General features: G+C 38.8%; 1 protein-coding gene across 4 annotated transcripts in view; it reads right to left on the bottom strand.

Moving 5' to 3' along the window:
* LOC140719184 (carnitine O-palmitoyltransferase 1, liver isoform-like) overlaps nt 1–22,317 on the bottom strand; it is a 118,738-nt gene that overhangs the window by 34,375 nt on the left and 62,046 nt on the right. For 3 of the 4 annotated variants that reach the window (XM_073033617.1, XM_073033618.1, XM_073033619.1), the window contains exons 9-14: nt 20,560–20,647; nt 14,115–14,310; nt 12,624–12,812; nt 8,001–8,106; nt 2,912–3,028; nt 1,400–1,564 (exon numbers count right to left, since the gene is read on the bottom strand). In XM_073033617.1, coding sequence (XP_072889718.1) covers nt 1,400–1,564; nt 2,912–3,028; nt 8,001–8,106; nt 12,624–12,812; nt 14,115–14,310; nt 20,560–20,647 — 861 coding nt within the window. Of the gene's footprint in view, nt 1–1,399; nt 1,565–2,911; nt 3,029–8,000; nt 8,107–12,623; nt 12,813–14,114; nt 14,311–15,066; nt 15,152–20,559; nt 20,648–22,317 lie in introns of all 4 variants that reach the window. The other variant, XM_073033620.1, reaches the window with a different exon arrangement.

The raw sequence follows: 22,317 nt of genomic DNA, 5'->3' as shown, positions 1-22,317 counted from the left end.
TACTCTCAGGATGAGGCTTTTCATTCCAGAACAAAGGAGATGTCCTCCTTCTTCAAAGAAAGGGGCTCCCCTTCCTCCAATATCAACACTGCCCTTAACCACATCTCTTCCATTTCATGCATGTCTTCCCTCACCCTATACGCCCGCCACTTTACCAGGATGGGTTCCTCTTGTCCCACCAGCCTCCACTTCCAGTACATAATTTTCCATAACTTCCACCATCTCCAACGAGATCCTACCACCAAGTACATTCCCCCCCCCCCCCCACTTTCTGCTTTCCACAGGGATTGCTCCCTACACGACTCCCTTGCCCATTCATCCCTCCCCACTGTTCTCCCTCCTGGCACTTATCCTTGCAAGCAGAACAAGTGCAACACCTGTCCCTACACCATCGACATTACCATTCAGATCCCAAACAGTCCTTCCAGGTGAGGTGACGCTTCACCTAAGTCTGTTGGGGGTCATCTACTGTACCCAGTGTTCCTGGTGTGGCCACCAGTATGTCGGTGAAACTCAACATTGATTGGGAGACCGCTTCACTGAGCACCTACGCTCCACTGGCCAGAAAAAGGATCTCCCAGTGGCCACCCATTTTAATTCAATTTCCCATTCCCATTCTGGTATGCCAGTCCACGGCCTCCTGTACTGTCATAATGAGGCCAATGGAAGAACAACACCTTATGCTCTATCTGGGTAGCCTCCAACTTGATAGCATGAACATTGATTTCTTGAACTTTTGGTAATGCCCCCCCCTCACCATTCCTATTTCCCTCTCTCACCTCATCTCTTTACCCATCCATCACTTCCCTCCGGTGCTCCTCCTCCTTTTCTTTCTTCCACGGCGTTCTGTCCTCTCCTATCAGATCCTTTCTTCTCCAGCCCTGTATTTCTTTTACCAATTAACTTCTAATTCAAATCAACAGTTCATTTTCCAAACCAGTGGTGTTTTCCCTTTGGGTCTCATTCTTTCAAGTGAATTTTAGATGACTTAAAAATCTTTCCTGAGTTGCAGCACTTGATAATCGATTCAAGAATAGAAATTTCCCGCAACTTCAGGAAGGCAATTTAAACAGAAGAAAAAACTTTCCAGCTCTTTACCCTACCCATTCCCCTTCCTGGTTTCACCTATCATCTTATGTTTCTTCCTCACCTCTTCTCCACCACCCCCACCCCCGCCAACCTTCTACCACTGATTCATCTTTTTTTCTTGATTAAGGCTCTTGGCCCAAAACATCAACTATACTCTTTTCCATAGATGCTGCCTGGCCTGCTGAGTTCCTCCAGCATTTAGTGTGTTGCTAGTAAATCACTACTTGGGTTGAATCTTTTTCTGCTATTCTTAACTATCATCACAAACTCATCTCCACTGAGCAAATTGCTGATTCTGTTTTGTTCTTACCCTGTAGTTGGCAAGCTGCAGAGCAATTTGGATGAAGGCATCAGGACTGGTTCTGCATTTCTTAATCATACCTTTGCCAAACCGAGTGAATGGGAATGCATAGAAATCAACGTCGTCAGCCAGTTTCTGTGCCACCTTCAATGAATGCATGATTACTTCTTGGCACTGAAAAAGGGATGGAAGGGAAAAGAAGCAAAATCAGTTATACTGATGACAACAATTTGCTTGTCACTGAATTTAATCAATCCACAAGGATGTAACATAGTTACCCAAGTATGTCCAATATGTCTTCAAGTATGATATTAAAATTCAAAATCAAACTAAACTTATTACCAAAGTATGTATATGTCATCCTGAGATTCATTTTCTTGCAGGCATTCATAGAACAAAGAAATACAATAAAATCAATGAAAAACTACACACAAAGACTGACAAACAACCAATGTGCAGAAGATGTGCAAATAAAATAAATAAACAAACAAATGACGCTGACAACACGAGTTGTAGAGCCTTGAAAGCGAGTCAGTTCAGGTTGTGGAATCAGTTCAGTGTTGAGTTGAGTGAAGTTAACCATGCTGATTAAAGAGCTAAATTCATTCCCAAAATTGTTCTCACATTGGCATTGAAGGATATGACAGGCTTAAAGTACATGGGGAGAATCTGAACAACTAACATCTAAGCGAGCTGTCCACCCAAAAGATTTACCAAGAGATCCAGTTCATTTTGACGTTAGGCCTCGGTTGACATGGGAATGACTGTCAAAGGTCTCGGGAGAGCCAGGGTACAGGCCATGTGGGTGTAAAGTAGACAAAGTAAGGATCGGTTGCATCTCAGTTTTGTTATGATGAGCTTGAGAAGATTTAATTTCCAGCATTCACCTTGTCCATGACGGCAGACCTGTGCTGATGTGCCCAATTTTCCTGCTAAAGTTCCTACTTCCAGCACTAGGACAAGCCAAGGCACTCAGGCTGTGAGGCATGCCTGTAGAGCTGGCTCCAGGTTTAACATGGGAAGTCAAGCAGCATTCATGAAGAGAATGTCCCCATGAAAATGAATGTCTGCTGGGACAAACTAGAACTACAGAATACTTTGTTCATGGATACGCTTTAAATTCACAGATGCTGCCTGACTTCCTAGCTATCTCTATTGGGTTGCTCTTTTCATTTCAAAACTTCAGCTTCCTCTGTTTATCATTTCATTTTAAAATGATTGTTCATTATTGTTAGGAAGGATGTCCTTTATTACCCAACAACAGCTGTGCTAGGTAGAGGTTGGACTTTTTTTTATTCCTGAGCTACTCAGGTATAGGTAGTGAAGGCAGTCCACACTGCTGCTTAGCACAGACCCACAATCTTCAATGATGCAAAACTTCTACATGCCTAGGTCCTGACCAAGTGGGACATGGAATGGCGTTAACATTGTTGAAGCCATCAATTTGTTATCGATGTCTTACTGTGTTTGAGACAGAACTCCCCATGACAAGATTGAAGAAGCAGAAATTAAAGGTCTCACCTCACTTGGAATGTCCCATTGCAATCTCTGTGGTGGCGACACATTTGGAGCTGGATCACCTTTACAGTTACCATCGTCTTTGTACCCAAGTTGGAAGGTGTCTGTGGCCAAGGCATACTGTGGAACAACAAAGAAGCAGAATATGGGAGCCACAAGAGGAAAAGTAAACTGAAATCAAAATTAAATGAAAAAATGCATGGAGTTGACACCATTAGTAAATCTAAATAACATAATAAATTCATAAAATTACAATTAATAATTAATCACATAGTATGATAGCTTTAATTCCCTATGTCTGATCTGAAACATACACTTTCAAGACTACACATAACTAATTAAGTGGTCCAGTAATTATCCTGCCTCATTTAAAATTGACAGATCCAACTAGGATGACCATCCACACTTGACAAAACCAAATATCTAATGATGGCTTACTGGTAAATAGAACAGGGGATTATTATGGTCAGAAGGTGCCAGGGTTAGTTTCTGGTATGTGAAATTAGCTGCTTTTTATTATAGGCAGTGAAATGTTATAACTGAGCCATGGGGTGGGAGAAAGATCCAACAGGGTTACAGTTAAGAAATGTGGCAATGCTACTTAAGAACAGAATTGGATATCTGAATTTAATAGACTATCAAGCCTCATTAGTGTGAGTGGACATGAACCAAGACTGCCAGAGATTGTGGCTTTCATACTAAACCCAAATTATGCTGTTTACCTCTTCCTCAACCATCATCCTGTCAATGCTCCTAACTCTGACTTCCTTATAAAATGTTCTAAGATCTCCGCATCATTTGAGGCAATTTCGAAATTATTAATTATGCAACCCGTCATGGCAAATCTTTTTCCCCCACCCGAACCTTTGTTCTGCCAGATGCTACTTGAAATTTTCCAGAAATAGCTAAGTTTATTGATTTGTATCAAATGTGCAGTATACCATGACAAGAAAAAAATACTGAAAACTTAAACCAATCATCAGGAAAAGATGTACTTTTAAGTCAAATTTCAATACCAATAATAGGAATTCTATGCCAATGATCTATGTACCACTGGAACACTTACATACTTTATAAATATTATATATGTATGTTGTTTCCATCTTTTCCAATAGAAAAGCTCTTAATTCATTGCTATTCCAAAACAGTAAAAGCAAGCGTGCAGCTTTACCAAAAATTTCTCAGTTCTACTAATTGAGGTAATTTACTCTAGCTTATAGCTGCAAAATTTCATTCCGCAAGTTACATGCTTGATAGCTCAGTGAGTTCCTGATAGCTCAAACTCAAATGATAAGGAACACAAAATGATACCAGAGATATACAATGAAAGAAGGCATGCAGTACAGATATTCCAAAACATATACAGTAGAACTGTCAAAATCACACAATGCACTAAAAAATACAAATGCAATATGAACAGAATGAATGAAAGACGACACAGAAAAATAAGTTATTATAAAGTTTTATTCAACAACTGATATGAAAATAGAACAAAAGTCATGTTTTTACACTGCAAGGATTTTTTCTGCATATCCACTCGAACATCCTCTCATGGCAAAATTCTTTGAAACCACAATGCTAAGGTTGGAAGAATCATCTGTAGAGAGAGGAGAATACCTTGTTTCATTCAAGCAACTAACAAGTACATGGCAGAAATGTTTAATGTTATAAGGCTGATGTAAAATTAATTGTTTAAGGATATTTGCTAATACAAAAATCCATCACATTTCAAGTAACTATAATTGCTTTTCTAATCTGTGAAATATGACTGTCACTAGCAAGAGGGCTATCTATTCCCCATATCTAATTGCAGTGTGCAGGCAGCAGAGAGCTACAAGCAATACCCTAAGGTGTTGAACCAATCGAGACAATGAATGGTTGTTTCTGCACCCAAAGCACAGTAAAATAATTTTTATCCCAAAAAGATTATTTTCCTATTTCTCCTAATACTGTCTTTTACTATTTATTTTTATTTAGAAATTACAGCACTGTAACAGGCCCTTCCAGCCAAACAAGCTCACGCCACCCAATTATACCCATGTGACCAATTAACCTACTAACCAGTAGTTCTTTGAAATGTGGGAGGAAACTGGAGCACCCGAAAGAAATCCATGCAGTCATGGCAGATCACACAAGCACTTTACAGACAGCATCAGGAATTGAACCCGTCACCAGTACCATAATACTGTTAAGCTGCTGCTGCGCTACTGTGTCTTTATGTCATTGTTATATTATCTATTTGCTAGTTATTATTCCCATTTCCCCTAACTATTCCAATTCTGCTGACTACAAACACATGCTGCATATGAGTGGCAAACAAGAAAATCTGCAGATGCTGGAAATCCAAGCAACACACACACAAAATGCTGGAGAAACTCAGCAGGCCAGGTAGCATTTATGGAAAAGAGTACAGTTGACATTTTGGACCAAGACCCTTCATGAATCCTGATGAAGGGTCTTGGCCCAAAACATCGAATGTACTCTTTTTCATAGATGCTTCCTGCCCTGCTAGGTTCCTTCAGCATTTTGTGTCTTGTATACAAGTGGATTTTTTTAATACCTAATTAGAACCAGTGTGTCAAAAGATCTTCCAAAATGTTATCCCATAACCCTGAAATCTACAGACAGCTTTACAACAAGATCAGTTTCTGACATAAATTTTGTGTGAAGTATAAGAATCACCAATTTTAAACAAGTTACTAAATTCGCGAGGGAAAACGGATAATTACAACCGGATAAAATTGCTCAAAAGATGCCACACGAACTGATTATTTAGCAATGGGTGATATTGGAAGTATTAGAGGGGGATTCATAAAGAACTTACCAGAAAAATAAGGAGGCAGTTTTTTCCTCACTCAGAGCAGAATATTCTATCAAGCTTCGGCCTTTGATTTTTCATCTTGAGTGCTTATTTTTTGTACTGAACTCAGTTAGTTAAGACACGTCAGTTAGGTCACATCCTGAAAGTTTGGACCAATTTTGTGCAATTTTAGAAATATTGCTAGAATTTCTATGTTACTGGCCATTAATCAGAATTATTAAAATGCTGTTTACTTTGAGAGCTATGAAAATGAATGACTTCATTTTGTTGAATGTTTGCACAGTGGAACAAATATCACTTGCAATAAGTCAAAAGGTTCAATGCTGCTTTGAGCAATCACTTACACATATACAGATACTTGAACTGGCAGTTTCATTTTATTAGACAGAAAACATTTACAGCCACAATTATTTTTCATCTTGGATTTGCATATAATTAACAGCCCACTGTGGAAAGCTCTCCTAATCCATTCACAACTTTTACAATCCTACGTAATGGTCCTTAGCATAGACATTCTTCATGAAACTTCTGTCCAGAAGTGCTGTGCCAAGTCACACGTCAATGATCAAGTGTAAAGAAAGAATCATATTGATAAAATCATATGTCTAGAAAATGAACTCAGTTATGCTTTTTTAATTTACATATACTTCAGTGCATGTAATGTCATGGTTGTGTTTCTTTCCAGGTCAACTAGTAACTACAGTATTGGGAAATTAGTTTAGTCATTTCAATGCAGGATTCATCTTAACTGCTAGTTGTTTAGAGTATGTTTTCTCCAAAGCTCACTGGAATTGGAATTTTGTGGAATATCTACAGCCTTCATTATTAACTTGCAAAAAGCCATGTGATGCACACAGCATTTGTTAAATTATTAACAAATGCCCTCCCACACACCAGTAACCACTGGCCTGTTAATTAAACCAGTCCACAGCAATTTGGAGCCACTTGCACATCAGTTATTGATCAGTTCAGTGAACTGTGTAGAGAGATGCTGAGAAACACTGGAGAATAGTATCTCCTGAATACCTCACATTTTCCCTCACCTCTATGTAGGCCTTTTCTCTTGCACCACTGTAGTTACTATGGGAAGAATTCTTCATTACCTAGTTCTCAACACCAGAGTATAGTGTCAAAGAATCATAAAAAAGTACAACACAGAAACAGGCCCTTTGGTCCATCTCGTCCATTTGAACTACTTAAACTGCTTACTCCCATTAACCAGCACCCCTACCATCCATATACCTATCCAAACTTCGCTTAAGCATTGAAATTGAGGTCACATGCACCACCTGCACTGGTAGCTCATTCCACACTCTCTCCAGAAGTTTCCCCTCATGTTCATCTTAAACTTTTCACCATTCACCCTTAACCCATGACCTTTAGTTGTAGTCCCACCCAAACTCAATGGAAAAAGCCTGCTTGCATTTACTCTATCTACACCCCTCATAATTTTGTATGCCTCTTTCAAATCTCCCCTCAATCTTCTACGTTCCAAGGAATAAAGTCCTAACCTATTCAATCTTTCCTTCTGACTCAGGTCCTCTAGTTCCAAAAGCAACCCTGTAAATTTTCTCTGTACTCTTTTAACTTTATATCCACAAATTTTCCAAAGAAATTCCATCAGGAGTAGCAAAACCCCACTGAATCTCAGGGAGCATCTTCCCAGGTATTCTTGGCTTACTGTGGGGGAAGGAGTGTCAGTATTACTTGCAGCAAGCTTTCAGAACATCAAAGGAGGATTAAATCCAATTTCTAAGCAGCCCGAGCTTGTATTGGGAGCCTTTAGGGCACACTTTGCTTTGCTAAACTAGATGCAACGAAGGGAAAATCACCAACAAGGAATCACAGACTAAAGATACAAGACAAGTCATTTAGGACCGAGATATGAATTTTCTTCATCCAAAGAGTAGTCAACTTGTGCAATCCTCTGCTGCAGAATGATAGAGCACGCATGAAAAATCAAATGGTCAATGACTGCTTTGAATTTCTGTTTCTTTTAAAATTATTTACTCTGTTAAAAATCCTTTGAATGTTTTACATTAAATAACCCTTAACTTGCTGCAAGGAAAACAATCCCAGTTTGCATCATTTTTCAGATAATTCCAAACACAATGGTTAAATTAATCAATAATAAAATTATATTCTAGAGTTCCCATGCAACTGTTGTCTGAATAAAGATGCAGGCCAATGCATTATGGATAGCAGCACTGGTGATGTTGCCAGGACACTTGACTCAGTTTCATCTTATGAAGAAGTAAACAGTTTCTTTACCTCCCACAAGTGTCCTATAATTGGTGCATCAGCCCAGGAATGTTCTGCATTCAATCCCACTTTGCCGTTTGCAAACACAATGAAAGTGAATGACTTATCAAACCACCTAAAAAATAAAGTAAGGGGAATAATGTAATATTGTTAAAATATGTGCATTATAAGTGCTCACATTCTTTCAGTTTATGCTTACACTGTACATAGTGCCATTTCTTAACTCAGTATATATCTATGACAATTATTTTCCATGACAATTTGCCCGAGGGACTGTGGTGAGCCTGCCTTCAGTAATTTTCCAATTTCCCTCAGCTTTGTCAAGTACAGACTAGTCATACTGATCATGTGGTTTATTCTGTGGCTAATCACAATTTCAATAGAATGGTATGGAAGAAAACCATTTCATCATTTATCTCAGTGCTAGCAAAGGAAAGCTATGTCATCTAATTCATCTTTTCAACTCTCACTTCATAGCCTTAAAGAGCACATCTGGGATTAAGTTCTCAGCTCTGCAACCTTTCAGAAAATGAGATGGAATTTTTCTCAAGGGATCATGAATGCCTGCCCAACATATGCTAGCCAAATCACTGCATGTGTTTAAAGGCAAAAAAGGCAGATTTGTGAAATAGAGACTGGAGGGCAAAAAAAGTTCAAAGTTCACAACCAACCTGTTCTCCAAACCTGGCAACATCCATTTAAATCCCTTCTATGCCTTCACAGATGCTATCAAATTCTTTCATAATTGCACAGTCAGTACGTAAGGTCTTAGTTTAACCTGTCTGCTTTTATGCTATGATTAATAAAGTAAAATATCCCAAATGACTGCTTAAGTATCTATCTAATGGCCTACTATCTTCTGAGTCTAAGGAATGGAACAAATTCTTCCGTCCCTCCACTTCAAGATTCTTATGTTTATTGTATCCTGCTTTGTTTCTTCTTCCCACACTTATTACTTCATAATGCATCAGCAAGATAGCACCTGCGTACAACTCTCCTTTGGTTGACATCTTCTGGATAGATCATGGAAACTTCTTTTATGTCTTTTACATTTATTTCTTGTATTGAATGTGATTCTGGAACTGTTGTAGACTGTGTTTTGCTGATTGGTCATTGTCTGTGTGCTTCAGTGTTCTGCAGTCTCCGAGATCCTGAGAGGCAGAGGCAGCATGAGCGTACCTCATAGCGAGAAGACTGTAAGACAGGGCACAAGCCAATGTTTGGCTACATTTTGCCAATTATAAAGCTTTCACTGTTTGCCGACAAAAGCGACAAGGGTGAATGAAGCACCAAAGCAAGTATGAAGGCTGAACACCAGCTGCCTATCTTTTGGTTGATCTGTACCGGAGAGCAAAAGGTCTGCCACTGGGCCCAGAGAGTGTTCCCCAGATTTTTCTGTGTTTTGGATATGGACTTGGACAATAAAATATTTTTTTCTGTCTTAGTTTTTGTATTCTGCTTTTTCGCCCAATCTTCTAATTTTTTTGTGTGGGTTGGGGATTTGGGAGTTGATGTGTCTGATCTATTTTGTTCTCTTTTTTTGTGCAGGAGAGATTTGGGGTCAATGTACCTGATCCATTTTGCTTGGTTTTTCTGCAGGAAGAGGGATTTGGGGGTTGATGTGCCTGCTCCATTTTTTGTTTATTTTTTCTTATCTGGGATTTGGGGGTTGATGATCATGCTGCCTTTCTTTTCTTTCTTGGTTTCATGGCTACCCAGAGAATTGAATAATTTCAGAGTTGTATACTTAGATAATAAACTGAACCTTTGAACCTTGAACAACCCATTTGCCACTTTTCCATTTAGCCAACTGCGAACTTCTTAAGTGCTAAGAGCATGTCAATGCTTAAACCATTACTGAATGAAAGAAAAACAGGAACACAAAGCAGAATCTGCAGAAACCTCAATGAAATGGCTATCATCTCACAATAACTCCCACTTGCTTTCACCATATGCTTAAAGATTAGCTTTCTTTATCACATGTACATTGAAACATACACTGAAGTGCATTATTTGCATCAAATCAAACCACAACTCACTGACCCTAATTATAAGTCTTGTAAGTATATTGTAATTATAAGTATAATGTAGGAGGAAATAGGAGCATCCCGAAGAACCTCTCACTTCAGCAGTCTGAAGTACCCACCTGCTTCAAGCAGGCTTCAATTACACCTGCGCCTAAGAAAATACGATAACATGCCTCAAAGTCCAGTAGCACTTACATCCAACATGATGAAGTACTATGAGAGTTTGGTGAATAACAATCATTTCACAGTCAAAGTCACTTAGATCACATTTCTTCCCTATTCTGATGCTTTAACTAAACAACTGAACCTCTTGACCATGTCTGCATGTTTTTATGCATTGAGATGCTGCCACAAAATTGGCTGATATCTGCATTAATGAGCAAGTGTACAGGTGTAGCTAATAAAGTGGCCACTGAGAGTACGTACACACACACAAACAAATACAATCTTGGCCAAACCCTTACTATATTTCCCTCTACCCATAACTACTGCCTTAATACTTTCTTTGCTTCAGACCTCCCCTGAAACCCTGCGACCCCTATCATATTTGCTTCTCTATGTCTCTCTCCTACCTAAACTCCAGCTCATGCATATGGAAGTTCCAGAAGATATCATGGCCAAATATGCTGGTAACTCAACTTGGATAATTGTAATTTGGTTTGAGAAAGAAATGAGGCAAGAGCATTCCTTGACATTGTATGTTATAGAAATTAGCACACTATGCTTCAGTAATTATACTGCCAATGTTGTTAAGGTTTTATGTGCTGTGGATGCATAACTAAAAAAAGAGAAGTAGATAAAGTTGGGTGATGAATGAAAGCAGTAACTCAGACAGAAAGGAACAATGAACTAGAACACATTCCAGAAAGATCTAGCAGGGACAACCTAACTGCAATGGAAAAGTTTAGAGATCAAACCTGACGAGTATAATGTGCAAAATCTTGATATTCAGCTAATTACCTCCAAATCCTGACAATCAAGATCTGTGCATTGAGATCACTTTCTTGACTATAAATTAGGTCAGTACTTTAAATTGATATTTACACTGGACAACAAACTTTTTCAAAACTATTGCTTCTTCAGAATTGTTTTTCTTGTTTATAAGACTGTTTGAAGCTGAACACAAATATAATTTCAGACTACTTGTGTCGCATAGGAATTTGGAAACACAAGAAATTAAATGTTACTAAATATAATGCATTTAATTGCATTATGGTGCTGATGCTTTGCAATAGTTCAAGCTAAAAATGTTTTGTTGATAATACATCTGTATTCGGTGTCTGAGGCTTCTTGCTTAAGTGTCCAGCAATAATCAGCCAGCATTGATGGATTCCAGTTGCCCGAATACCATTTCTCTTTGACCACAATGTCCTGGTAAAACCTTTCACCATACTCATCACTGACAGCACCAAGATTGCAAGGAAGTAAGTGGGAATTCAGAAAATAAAACTTCAGTGATAATGTTGCACTTCATGGTTTTGAATGCCTGAAGCATGCAAAACCAACTGCACATAGTTTGGTGGTCTACAGTTGCCAAGAAAATTTTCATAATCTTTAAATGCCTCCCACGCGATTTTCTCTGATGCCACAACATTCTTTGACTTGCCTGTCAGTAAAGACCTGTTTGAGTTGTGGACCAACAAAATGGCCTTCCTTATTCTTGGCATCAGTTATTCTAATCAGTTAATCAGTTATTCATGAGTTATGAATAGAAATAACAAATATAGGCAATTTTTAAAAATGGAACATGATAGGGAAATTTCATGGCAATTTTCATGATCAGCAGCCTCAAACCCATAAGATAAATCCAAAAGTATCCAGGAAGCAAAATCTTCATTGTCCAATGTTATTTGAGTTATGACTAATCTCTGTTCTTGAGAAAGTTCTGACTGAATAATGTGGAAAGCAGAAATGTAAAAAAGGATTGCTTTTCTAAAGGAGGGAGGCAACACTCCCAGAATAACTGCTCCCCAAAACAGTGGGAAAATTGTAGATATCATACAAGGTCAGGATTAAGTTCAGATGTCACGATACCCATGCAATGAAAAGTCAGCTCCCTTGTTCAAACCCATTTAATCCAAAGCTTTCTATGAGACTATACATCAGGAGCAAATGCCAATGGAAGAACTGACAAAAAAAGCACAGCTAATAGAACTGCTGCCTAGAGACCAAGGTTCAATCCTGATCTCGGATGCTGCTTGCAAAGCATTTTCATGTCTTCCCTGTGACCCTGAGAGTTTTCTCCAAGAGCTCCAATTTCCTCCCACATCTCAAAGATGTGCAAATTGGTAGATTTATTGGTCATTATAAATTACCTAGTGTGTAGGTGAGTCGTACAATCCAGGTGGAGATCATGACAAAGTGTGAAGAACAGAAAATAGGACAATATTAATCTATGATTAGTGTAAGTGGATGGTTGATGGTCATGCTGATTCATTTAATTCAAAGGGCCATTGTGATTTATTTCTCTATAACTTAATTTCTAAGACAAATAAACATTATGACTGTAATTATTTTTGTTGTGTATTTATCTGAAAGTTTTCTTTTCACATTGAACATAATGTAGAAGCTTTCATATTTTGCAATAAGTAGGAAAAACACTCGCCTGTCATAGCACTTGCCATGTAGCAGTGACTTGGCATATTCATCCAGTGACTTCACCTGGTTGTCCACAAATAGTTCTGGTTTAGTATCATCCAAAGTGACAAAGAATGCTGCTTTCTCCACACAGTCCAGCGAGTTCCTGTTCTTTCCAGTGCTGAAGTATGATTTCCGTGCCTTAGCCCAAGGAATTCTGCACAGCAACAGAACATATGTAAGTATCTTTCTACCTGTTCTTTCCCCATTCCCAAAGATCTTAAATTACTTCTGATACACAAGTGCAAGCAACTGCTCAAACTTAATTTTCTTCTTCTTCCACCCACCCTGCTCAAAGACCATTTGCCCAACTCTCATCAGAAAGGAGGCTATGTAGCATCCACGGTAGGACTACTGGACTCAAAAACTTTACTTAATTTACTTTACCTACACAGTAAGACTGATCAATGCTTCCACTACTATTTTATTATTTCCTGTCAGTCACCTCATGCACAGCCTAGCATTGGTTTATGGACATACAATCAATGTATACAAGCTCTCTTATGTATTTATATTTACTATTTTTATTACTATTGAGTTCTTTATCTTATTGTGTTTTTTTGTGCTGCATCAGATCCACAGTAACATTATTTTGTTCTCCTTTACACTTGTGCACAGGAAATGACATTAAACAATCTTAAATCTATGAACAATGTTTATGAGTGTAATCACGGTATGTTACATTGCTGATTATAGACTTTGGCTCCATTCAAGTTCCATACACACTTTAAAACAGGTTTCTGAATTACAATCAGAACCTGGAACCCTAATCTGCTTTTCCCCATTCCCAACACAGAAACTGAAACTCTATTATTCTACACTAACTGACCAAGACCTTAAAATTCATCAAGCAATGCAAACTCAGCATTTCTGATCAATTCATCTGATATCTGCATAAATTGTAATTTCCTCCTTTACTTCTCCAGCAATGACAAAAGTAGAACACACAGTCACTCCATGGCTGAGGACAAAGTTTAAAAAAACAGGCAGAACAATATTCAGAACAGATTAGTTTTTCATTCGAATCAGATGTCATGTTATTGTGCAATGAAAAGCCAGCTCCCTTTGTTCAAACCCACTTAATGCAAAGCTTCCAATGGGATTTTACATCAGCAGGAACAAGTGCCAGTGGAAGCATGTGGACTGAATTACATGGTCCTCTTCAATTGAAGATACTGTTCACACATTACACACAATACAGATTTGGAAATATGTTGGATCAATCCCTAGCCAACAATGAGAGAAATTTCACCAGACAAAAATGCAGTTCAGGATGAAAATTAATCTTCTTGGGCAATAAATGAAACCATTGTCAATGATGCACATATTCCAAACAAGAAATAAATAAAAACCTATATGTAGAATGATATACTAGATTGTCCTCAGCAATCAGGCAACCAGATAAAGAATCTCAAAGAAAAGAATCAGAAGCAAAGCTTTAAAGAGGCAAAGCTCTTACCGGTTTCCTGCAGTCAGTGCAGCCAGGTACTTCTCACCTGGCTGAGGTGAAGAAGAATCATCCAAGATATACTGAAATTGTTTCTGTAGCTCGCAAGGATTCAGTAGGCGTCCACCTTGATACAACCCCACTTTAAAATAACGGCCCTTGTGATAGACCGCGATGTGCTTGCTATCCAAGAGGTGCTGCAAATGGTCTGCAAATTCAACATGATTGGTGAATGAAACTAGTATGTTCTATTTTAAATGAAATGAAAGCTTTCAAAGGAGGATAAACTTGGCAACATACAACTTTCTGAATAAAATACTTTCCCAAAACCTGACTAAAATAATAGACAATTAAGTTCAGGACACCTTCATGGACCACCAAACTAGCAATTTGCATTGTTGGGGTTGAATGTAATGAGAAGACAGCAAACTTGCATGTCTTCACATGCCCACAGATCTGCAGAAAGCAGATACATCTTCTCATTAAGAAATAGAGAAGTATTTTGTATAGCAAATACACACCCAGACTGCCTCCAGCCAAGAGGTTACATGTGACATATCCCATAGCAGCTGGAAAAAGCATCAGCAAAGCTAAGAGATCCCACTTGGTGAGATCTTTAGCATTCTGTGATTAACAATTATCAGTTGTACTGAGATAGTTCAAGGCCAATGCCATCACCAGTAACAGTGAGAAGCTCCTGGATCCAGGCACTCTCCAGCATTATACAGCCTTTACTAGAGAATACTGGCAACAGGAATGAAAGGCCTCTAAACAGGCTATGACATCAATCCTTATGAAGGAGTCTCAGTCCTGTGGCTCATAAAGTAGCGCATTGGTCCATGGCTACGGACTAATGAATTGAAAGGCTTTTCAGCTTAACAACTCGATTTCAGGGCTCAGTGTAATCTTAGCATTAAGCATATCAGCTAAAATTCTCAGCTCCAGTAAAGAATTGACATCATACCTGACTCTACACCTGGGATGCGGGATGTATTGAACATATTCTCATATTGATAAGAACACATGGGGACAACACCTCGAATCAATAGCTAAAGAGAGGCAGAAAAACAGGAAAGAATAACACATGGACATGCAAAAGAAACTATAAGCAACACCTATAATACAGCAGAGAAAGAAAGGGGAGGAAATCCCACAGCAATTTAGTCTTCCACCTACACAAGCACAAAGGCAATGAAAACAATCACATCTTTGGTTAACTGTAGTAATGCTCAGGAGGCAGACCTGCAAAGAACAATTTGGAGGAACAAAAATTAAAATGGGAAACAAGGAGTATAAAAACAGAGAGGGAACACCCTTTCTCTGTTCTTTTTGTAGCTGTGTGTTGATTCCATGAACAAGTTCAATTTTGTTACCAGTAAAAAAACAAAAATCTTACCCAAAATCGCTGAGTAAATGGGAGCTTTATATAAAGTGGAGTTGATTCAGGTTTAGACCATCAAGAGCGCAACACAGAATTACTTCTGTCAATTATGCATCCTTACATTCACTCAGAATCCTTAGAAATCTTAGTTCAAATGACTAAAAAAGACATGCAAATTTGTTGAAATTTTTCTGAGTTTTGGGCAAGTTGGTTGGTACTACATATTCTCTAAATCCAAGCAAGAACACCTTTTCTAGTGAGTGAGGGTTAAATGGAGCTTAAATCCCCTTCTATAATTTCCATAATAATTCAAATGAAGTAACTCAGATCTCAGAAACGAACCCTCTTCTCTGCTGCCCGAGCATCTTCCTTCATAAAAGTCAGGTGCCTTCCCTGGATTATGCCATCAATATTAGTGCTAAATGAGGGAGTTGTGTTTACTTATGCTTTCCCAAATGTGGCTAGTGCCAATAATACAACTTTGCATAACCCATTTCTGTTCTAACCCAAAACTACCTGTGAGAATAAAGAAAAAAAATATTCAACCTTGGAGAAAACTCCAAGGGAAGGCCACCATCAAAACTACAAATATACTTTTTTGTTTGAGTGGTCTTGATTTTGCTGTCTTTTTATCTCTCTCTTCACTGCATGCAGGTTTTGTACTGTATCTGTAGCACCACTGTAGCTGTGCATGTGACAACAAACTTGACTTGGAAACAATTTTCAGAGGCAAGAAATGTTAGTTGTGTACATACATCTACTGATACCTCTGGACACATCTTCAGTGATGTTTCTGGAATCATTGGGTGTTTCAGGTCTTTTAACATCATACACCCTCCTCCAGGTGACCCAGCCGGGGCTGATCAGACCCCAGCTTGTGTCCAGATGGCTAGCTACTTATGACTCCATGGCTCCCCTCTTTTGAGCCACAGCCATCTTGAGACCCTCTCTGCCGCATCAGTGGCACTGCGGATGGCTCTCCTCTTCCTCTCTCCCTCGTCAGTATAATTACATCAAAAACTATGTGTGGGCCTGGGGTCACATACACACCAGACTCAAGAAAGCAGACTTTTCTCCCTCTAATTAATCATATTTTTAAAACGCAACTGTTATATGCTTAACTTTATTGATACTGTTTATATGTACTAATATTTTACTTGTATTTAAATTCCACAACTGCCATAATGGGCTCAAACTTGTAGTTCTGAAATAATGGTCCACAGGGTTGTCGCTAGGCCAGGAACTGTTCAGTTACTATCCTCTAAATGTAAACATGCACACAAAAATTACTTAAATTGAGTGGGGGTGTGGGCAAAAGCCGAGTAGCTACTGGCTTAGTAGCACACACAAAAAAAACCTCAAATTATTCTGGTCAGTTTCTTTATAAATCACGTTGAAAAGTGGCAGTTTGAGGCTCATTGTCACTTCTTAACTGTCTCTAGTGACAATTAAAACGTTAATACCTCAAAAGCAAAGAATTGAGATGCTCCAAATTTGGTCATTAAGAGGAGAAATTCATTCATCCTATGGCGCTTACAACAAGCAAATTTTGGACTGAAAAATTTATATTTTCCAAGTCTGACCAGGTACAGATTTAGATAATTTGAGAATATCTATTGCCCTGATGGATAAATTATCATTTTAGTGGATAGGGAGGGAAAAGAAACACACCTTCATTTTACATGTAAAGCATTTTAAAGACATAACAGAAAATTTCATTAATAAAAGTTAATCAACAAAAATGAAATAAAAGCTGACAGAGAGAACTTTAGGGACAGATTCCACCAAGACAAACAGGGCTTCTAGAGCCATTGGAAATGCTGCTGTGAGAAGCATGAAGAGAGCGCATTAACCACCCAGCCATGACACACAATGCAGGAGTCCAACAGCCACTTCAAAACACTTACAACATATGTCCTAACAATTTTTAAAAGTCTTTCTGATTGGCATTGTAAGGAGTTCCCATCCTGTTAGCTTTCTACAATCTATTTTAATTTGATGTAGCTCCTCCTACATTAGCTGCAAGTTTTGAGAACAACCAACAAAAGCTCCATCTGCAGCTGACACCAGGGCATAATCTATCATTTTTAAGGATCATCACCAGCAAGTTCAACAAAAGCGCACAAGGAAAGTTTTGATTTGCTTGCCTAACAGGAACATCATATTTACTTCTATCCACTGATTGCTAAAAGTTGCATTAAAAGGTTTGGTACTAATTGACCCAAGATGTGCAAGCTCAACCCAACAAGACTAGTTAAAACTCCTGCTGTCCAACAAGACTAGTTAAAACTCCTGCTGTCCAACAAGGAACAAAGAACAGGGTTGTAAGATTAGTTGGAGCTAACCAGAATGCTTAATGGGGGGGGGGGGGGGCAGGAGGAGGAGGCTACAGGGGTGCCTCCTTTTCTAATGTTCTTCAAATCTCATTATGAGAATTGTTTCTGTTCCAATCTTCTGCCACCAAATCAATCTTGTGACAATATAATTCCACTAAGCTCAGTCCTAGTTACCAACTATGGTCATAAGTTGCCTGAAACACACAGACTTTTGCTTTCATTCTATACAAAAAAGGCCTGCAAGGCCATAGATGTACTGCTAGAAAGTGGGGTTAGAGGGGGAACATTGTCTTCAACAACTGCAGACACCATGTGTCAACAACCTTAGTCTGTGTCATGATTTCCATAATATGCCAACAGAAATTTAAATAGCTCACAAGTCATTAAATATATGGATGCAATGTCTTAATCTTTTTCAGCACAGGGCTGTCCACCATTCTGTATCAGATGACTATTCCACGGGCTGAAGAGACTAAACTCACAATACTATTAAAGCCTAGATACACCCTGTTTCTTGATATAATTTCCCAGCCGATGTCATGCCAAGCCTCATCAGTGACATGAAGAAACATTCTTCTTCAGGATTATGAAAAGACCCGCCTTAGACAATTTGCAATTATTAGCCATTTTAATACTTTACATTTTAAAAATTCACAGCTGCTGTCTGATTTAGTTATTTTTATGATGGTAATAGCAAAGGGACATGTTACTCTGGCTGATGCTGAGCAAAAGATCAATGTAAACTGATGTTTATTCATCTCCAACAAATCGAGTTGTTGGGGTGGGGGAGGAAATCAGTTTTACTGATTTTGTTAAGGTCTTCCCTAACATGTACTTTCCCTAATTGATCTTATTTCCACAGAGAGACAAACTAAAGAATGGACTGCTCTCTATCTCTGTTTAAATGAAGGGAAGGATCAGAGAGAATAATTAAAATGTACTTGAATTCTTGATGTCACCTACAAATCTTCAAGTTGAGTCCAAACAACTCTTTTGGTCAGCTAAAGCATGATTCAATAGCCCTTCTTGCTCTGTAATCTTTTTCAAGAATGGAAAGGTGATGGCCACACTACTCTCACATACTATCTTGCAGACAGCTGACAGTTAAGTGCTGATCTGTAAACAGTACTTGCCCTTCCTTGGACATCAGCTACTGAATAATGCATGACCAGAGGCTGAAAGGGAGCAAGATTCCCCCTTTGCAAAGGAAAAGCCTCCTGTCTGCCAGCATTAAAAATACCTTGTGTATCTACACTAATCCCACTTCCCACTATTTGGCCATAACTATCTATGCTTAATAATTCAAATGCTCAGCATCCCCGCAAGTCAGAGTATTCCAGATTTCAACTGGGTGAATAAAAATGTCCTCAAATCTTCTGAAACTCTTACCCCTGATGATGTTAAGCCTATGCCTTCTGGTTACAGACAACATAAAGGAACAGCTTTTTCACTTGCTGACCTACCTACATTCTTCATAATCTCAATTAGGTCATCTGCCCTATCGATTCTAAAGCAAATCTAGCTTGCAAACACGAGGAAATCTGCAGATGCTGGTAATTCAAGCAACACACACAAAATGCTGGTGAAACGCAGCAGGCCAGGCAGCATCTATGGGGAGAAGCGCTGTTGATGTCAGGACGAAGGGTCTCGGCCCGAAACGTCGACAGCTCTTCTCCCTATAGATGCTGCCTGGCCTGCTGCGTTCCACCAGCATTTTGTGTGTGTTGCAAATCTAGCTTATTGAGCATCTCATGACTAGAATTCTCCATTTGAGGCAACATCCTGGTGAATCTCCCCAATGTGAGCAGCATCACAGATAGTCCTCCATCTGTGACCTTATTAACAACTTTTATACTGTAGTTGTACTATAACTTCACCTTGTGTTTCTCCCTCCCCTCCCCCCAGTCCTTTTTTTTCCAGTCCTGCTGAAGGGTCTCAGCCAAAATCATCGACTTTTTACTCTTTCCACAGATGCTGCCTGGCCTGCTCAGTTCCTCCAGCATTTTGTGTGTGTTCTTGTACTATAGCTTCCCTGCCTCTGTAATCAATGCCTTAGCTAATGAAGGCAAGTATCTAATACATCTTACCTAGCTGAGATGCCTTCAGTGAAGCCTTAAAAAAAGTCTCCTGTGTTCCTCAGTTCTTCTTAAAAATTTAAGATTCATTGTATACAGTATATTCTAGCCTTATTATTCTCCCAAAATGGACCGTCTCACATTTTTCAGGAATAATCCTACCTACTTTTCTGTCTATTGTACTTGTAATGTCATCTACAACCAGCGACTAGCTCCCTCAGTGTTAGAAAAGCCGCTAATCTTGATATCATCTACAAACCTGTATATCAAACACTGCCATGTCTACATCTAGATCATAACTGTCTACAACTAGTAGCAAGGGCGCAGTTCTGGTTTTAAACCTATTCCAGTCTGCTACTGTAATTCCACAATCAATTGCTGACATAAGAGAGGACAAGATGGATGGGGAGAGATTTTAGGACTGCCTTTCTGGAGAAATATTGCTTATGATTCAGTCATTGCTACTCCATAGTACAGTAATCCAAATGTCTAATTAATTATACCATTACACTCTCTCTAGCTTTTTCCTTTCTTAATTTTCTAACCAGGAATTCATTCATTAGTGTTGGTAAGTGACTGTTAAAGTCCTGAATAGTGTGACATGTGGGCAGCATTCCCCACAAGCAGTTACAAGCAGCCCTGAATCCACAGCCTTTCAATCTTACCTGTCTCCTCGCCCGGCAGTCGAGTCGAGTTGAACATTCTTTCCCACTGTGCTGAACACAGAGGTACAGGGAACCCTGGCAGAGTACTCTGCACTCAAACAGAGTGTTGGGCAGTAGTGGGGGTGGGGGACATGCATGACCCATGATATTAGGGTCAGATGTTAGGAGGTGAAAAAGTCATTTCACGTTGCCATAATAGGGCAGGGATTGGAGGGGAAAAAATGTAAAAAAAATTACAAATTAGTTTATCCTCTATATTGTGACATAATTTTTTAAATTCAGCATTTTTTACTATAACATGAGTAACTAATAGTTAAACATGAGTGGATACCAGCTTAACCAATCACCACATTTACTAAAGTTTGAATCCGAAATATCTAGCTTGAAGTTCAGATGGGCAAATGCTGGGTGGAAATAATGAATTGCCCATAACTTTCAGGAGACTACACTTGTTACACCTGGAATCAAAATCTCTACCTGCATCTCAATTTGAAGAACAATTTTTTTTCTAATATATTTGCAACATACTTAAAGTTCTAAACACAGTGACACCATCAGGTAGAGGGGGCAAACCAGAAGGTAGATAGCTCTGGCTTTGCTCCAATATGCCCACTATATATATAGTAAATGGAGACAGGAGGGTGATAATATGCAAAGAACCTAAAACAAAATGCAGTTAAAAATGCAAAACAAATAATTTTGAAAATAAGTTATCTTAACATAGATAACTGCAAAGTTTTCCTTATTGGAAAAATGGACAATTATGAGTGTGAGGCTATGTAGTGATACTCACTCAAATAGTCCACAGATATCCATTTACCAAATAGAATATATAGCACAAAAACAGGTAACTTAACGCAAATTCTCTGTACCAATCTTTATGTTTCCAGTGAGTTTCCCCCATCCCATTCTCCCTTTCCACATCAGGAAAGTCTATCCAGAGCTTTGCCACTGGCTGTACCAAAGACTTGTTGGTAGCAAAGGAAATGTGTTCATTTAGTGCTGGAGGAGATAAAGACTTGAACTTGAAACTGACAGAATTTTGTTAATCAAATGTGCAGCAACATGAGTGTGAAAATACAAAACAAGATCATTAGTCAGCCATCATCTCACTGAATGGCAGAAAACCTTAGAAGCTAAAAAGCCTCCTCCTCCTTTTCCCTTCTTTTAAATTCAAAGCACCATGCCTGAAAAAGAACAGGTGGGATATCTGTTCTTAGGCATCTGCTTTATAACTAGTTTTTCAGAGGGATGTGTAAGAAAAAGGCACATTAACATTCTATAGACTTTCCCAACCCTGGATATGTGGCCTTCATTCTTCATTGTTAAGACCACATGCAAATGCTTATTTACTACAGTGAGCTACAGTTTCAAATTTCAGAGCTTTACTACAGTAACAGTTCGAGCAACTTGTGCTGAGTGAACTATCAATGCCTCAAGTAGAAGCAGCAAGTCAGTCTCAAACCTCATGAGATCCACCTACCCAGCAAAAGCTGATTGAGTCCTCCAATGTGTAATGTAAGCAAAAATACAAGACAATAGTTTATTCACTGCACAGTAACTAAATTAAAGACATCAAAACGTGAAATTAACATTCTCTGATGACTAAGTTGGTAAAAGGCAGGTCTAATGGAGCTGCAAGTATTAGCATGAAGCTGGCATGTGTCTTTGAACATCAGGCAGAGAAAATTGGGCTGGCTTCTGATGCCCTTGATGCTCAAACAGCTTGTTAATATGCTCTGACTAGATTCACAAATT

Source organism: Hemitrygon akajei, chromosome 31 (genome assembly GCF_048418815.1).
Source record: "Hemitrygon akajei chromosome 31, sHemAka1.3, whole genome shotgun sequence".
Lineage (NCBI taxonomy): Eukaryota > Metazoa > Chordata > Chondrichthyes > Myliobatiformes > Dasyatidae > Hemitrygon > Hemitrygon akajei.
The sequence above is the reverse complement of the archived record's forward strand: the minus strand, read 5'-3'. Positions and strand labels throughout refer to the sequence as shown.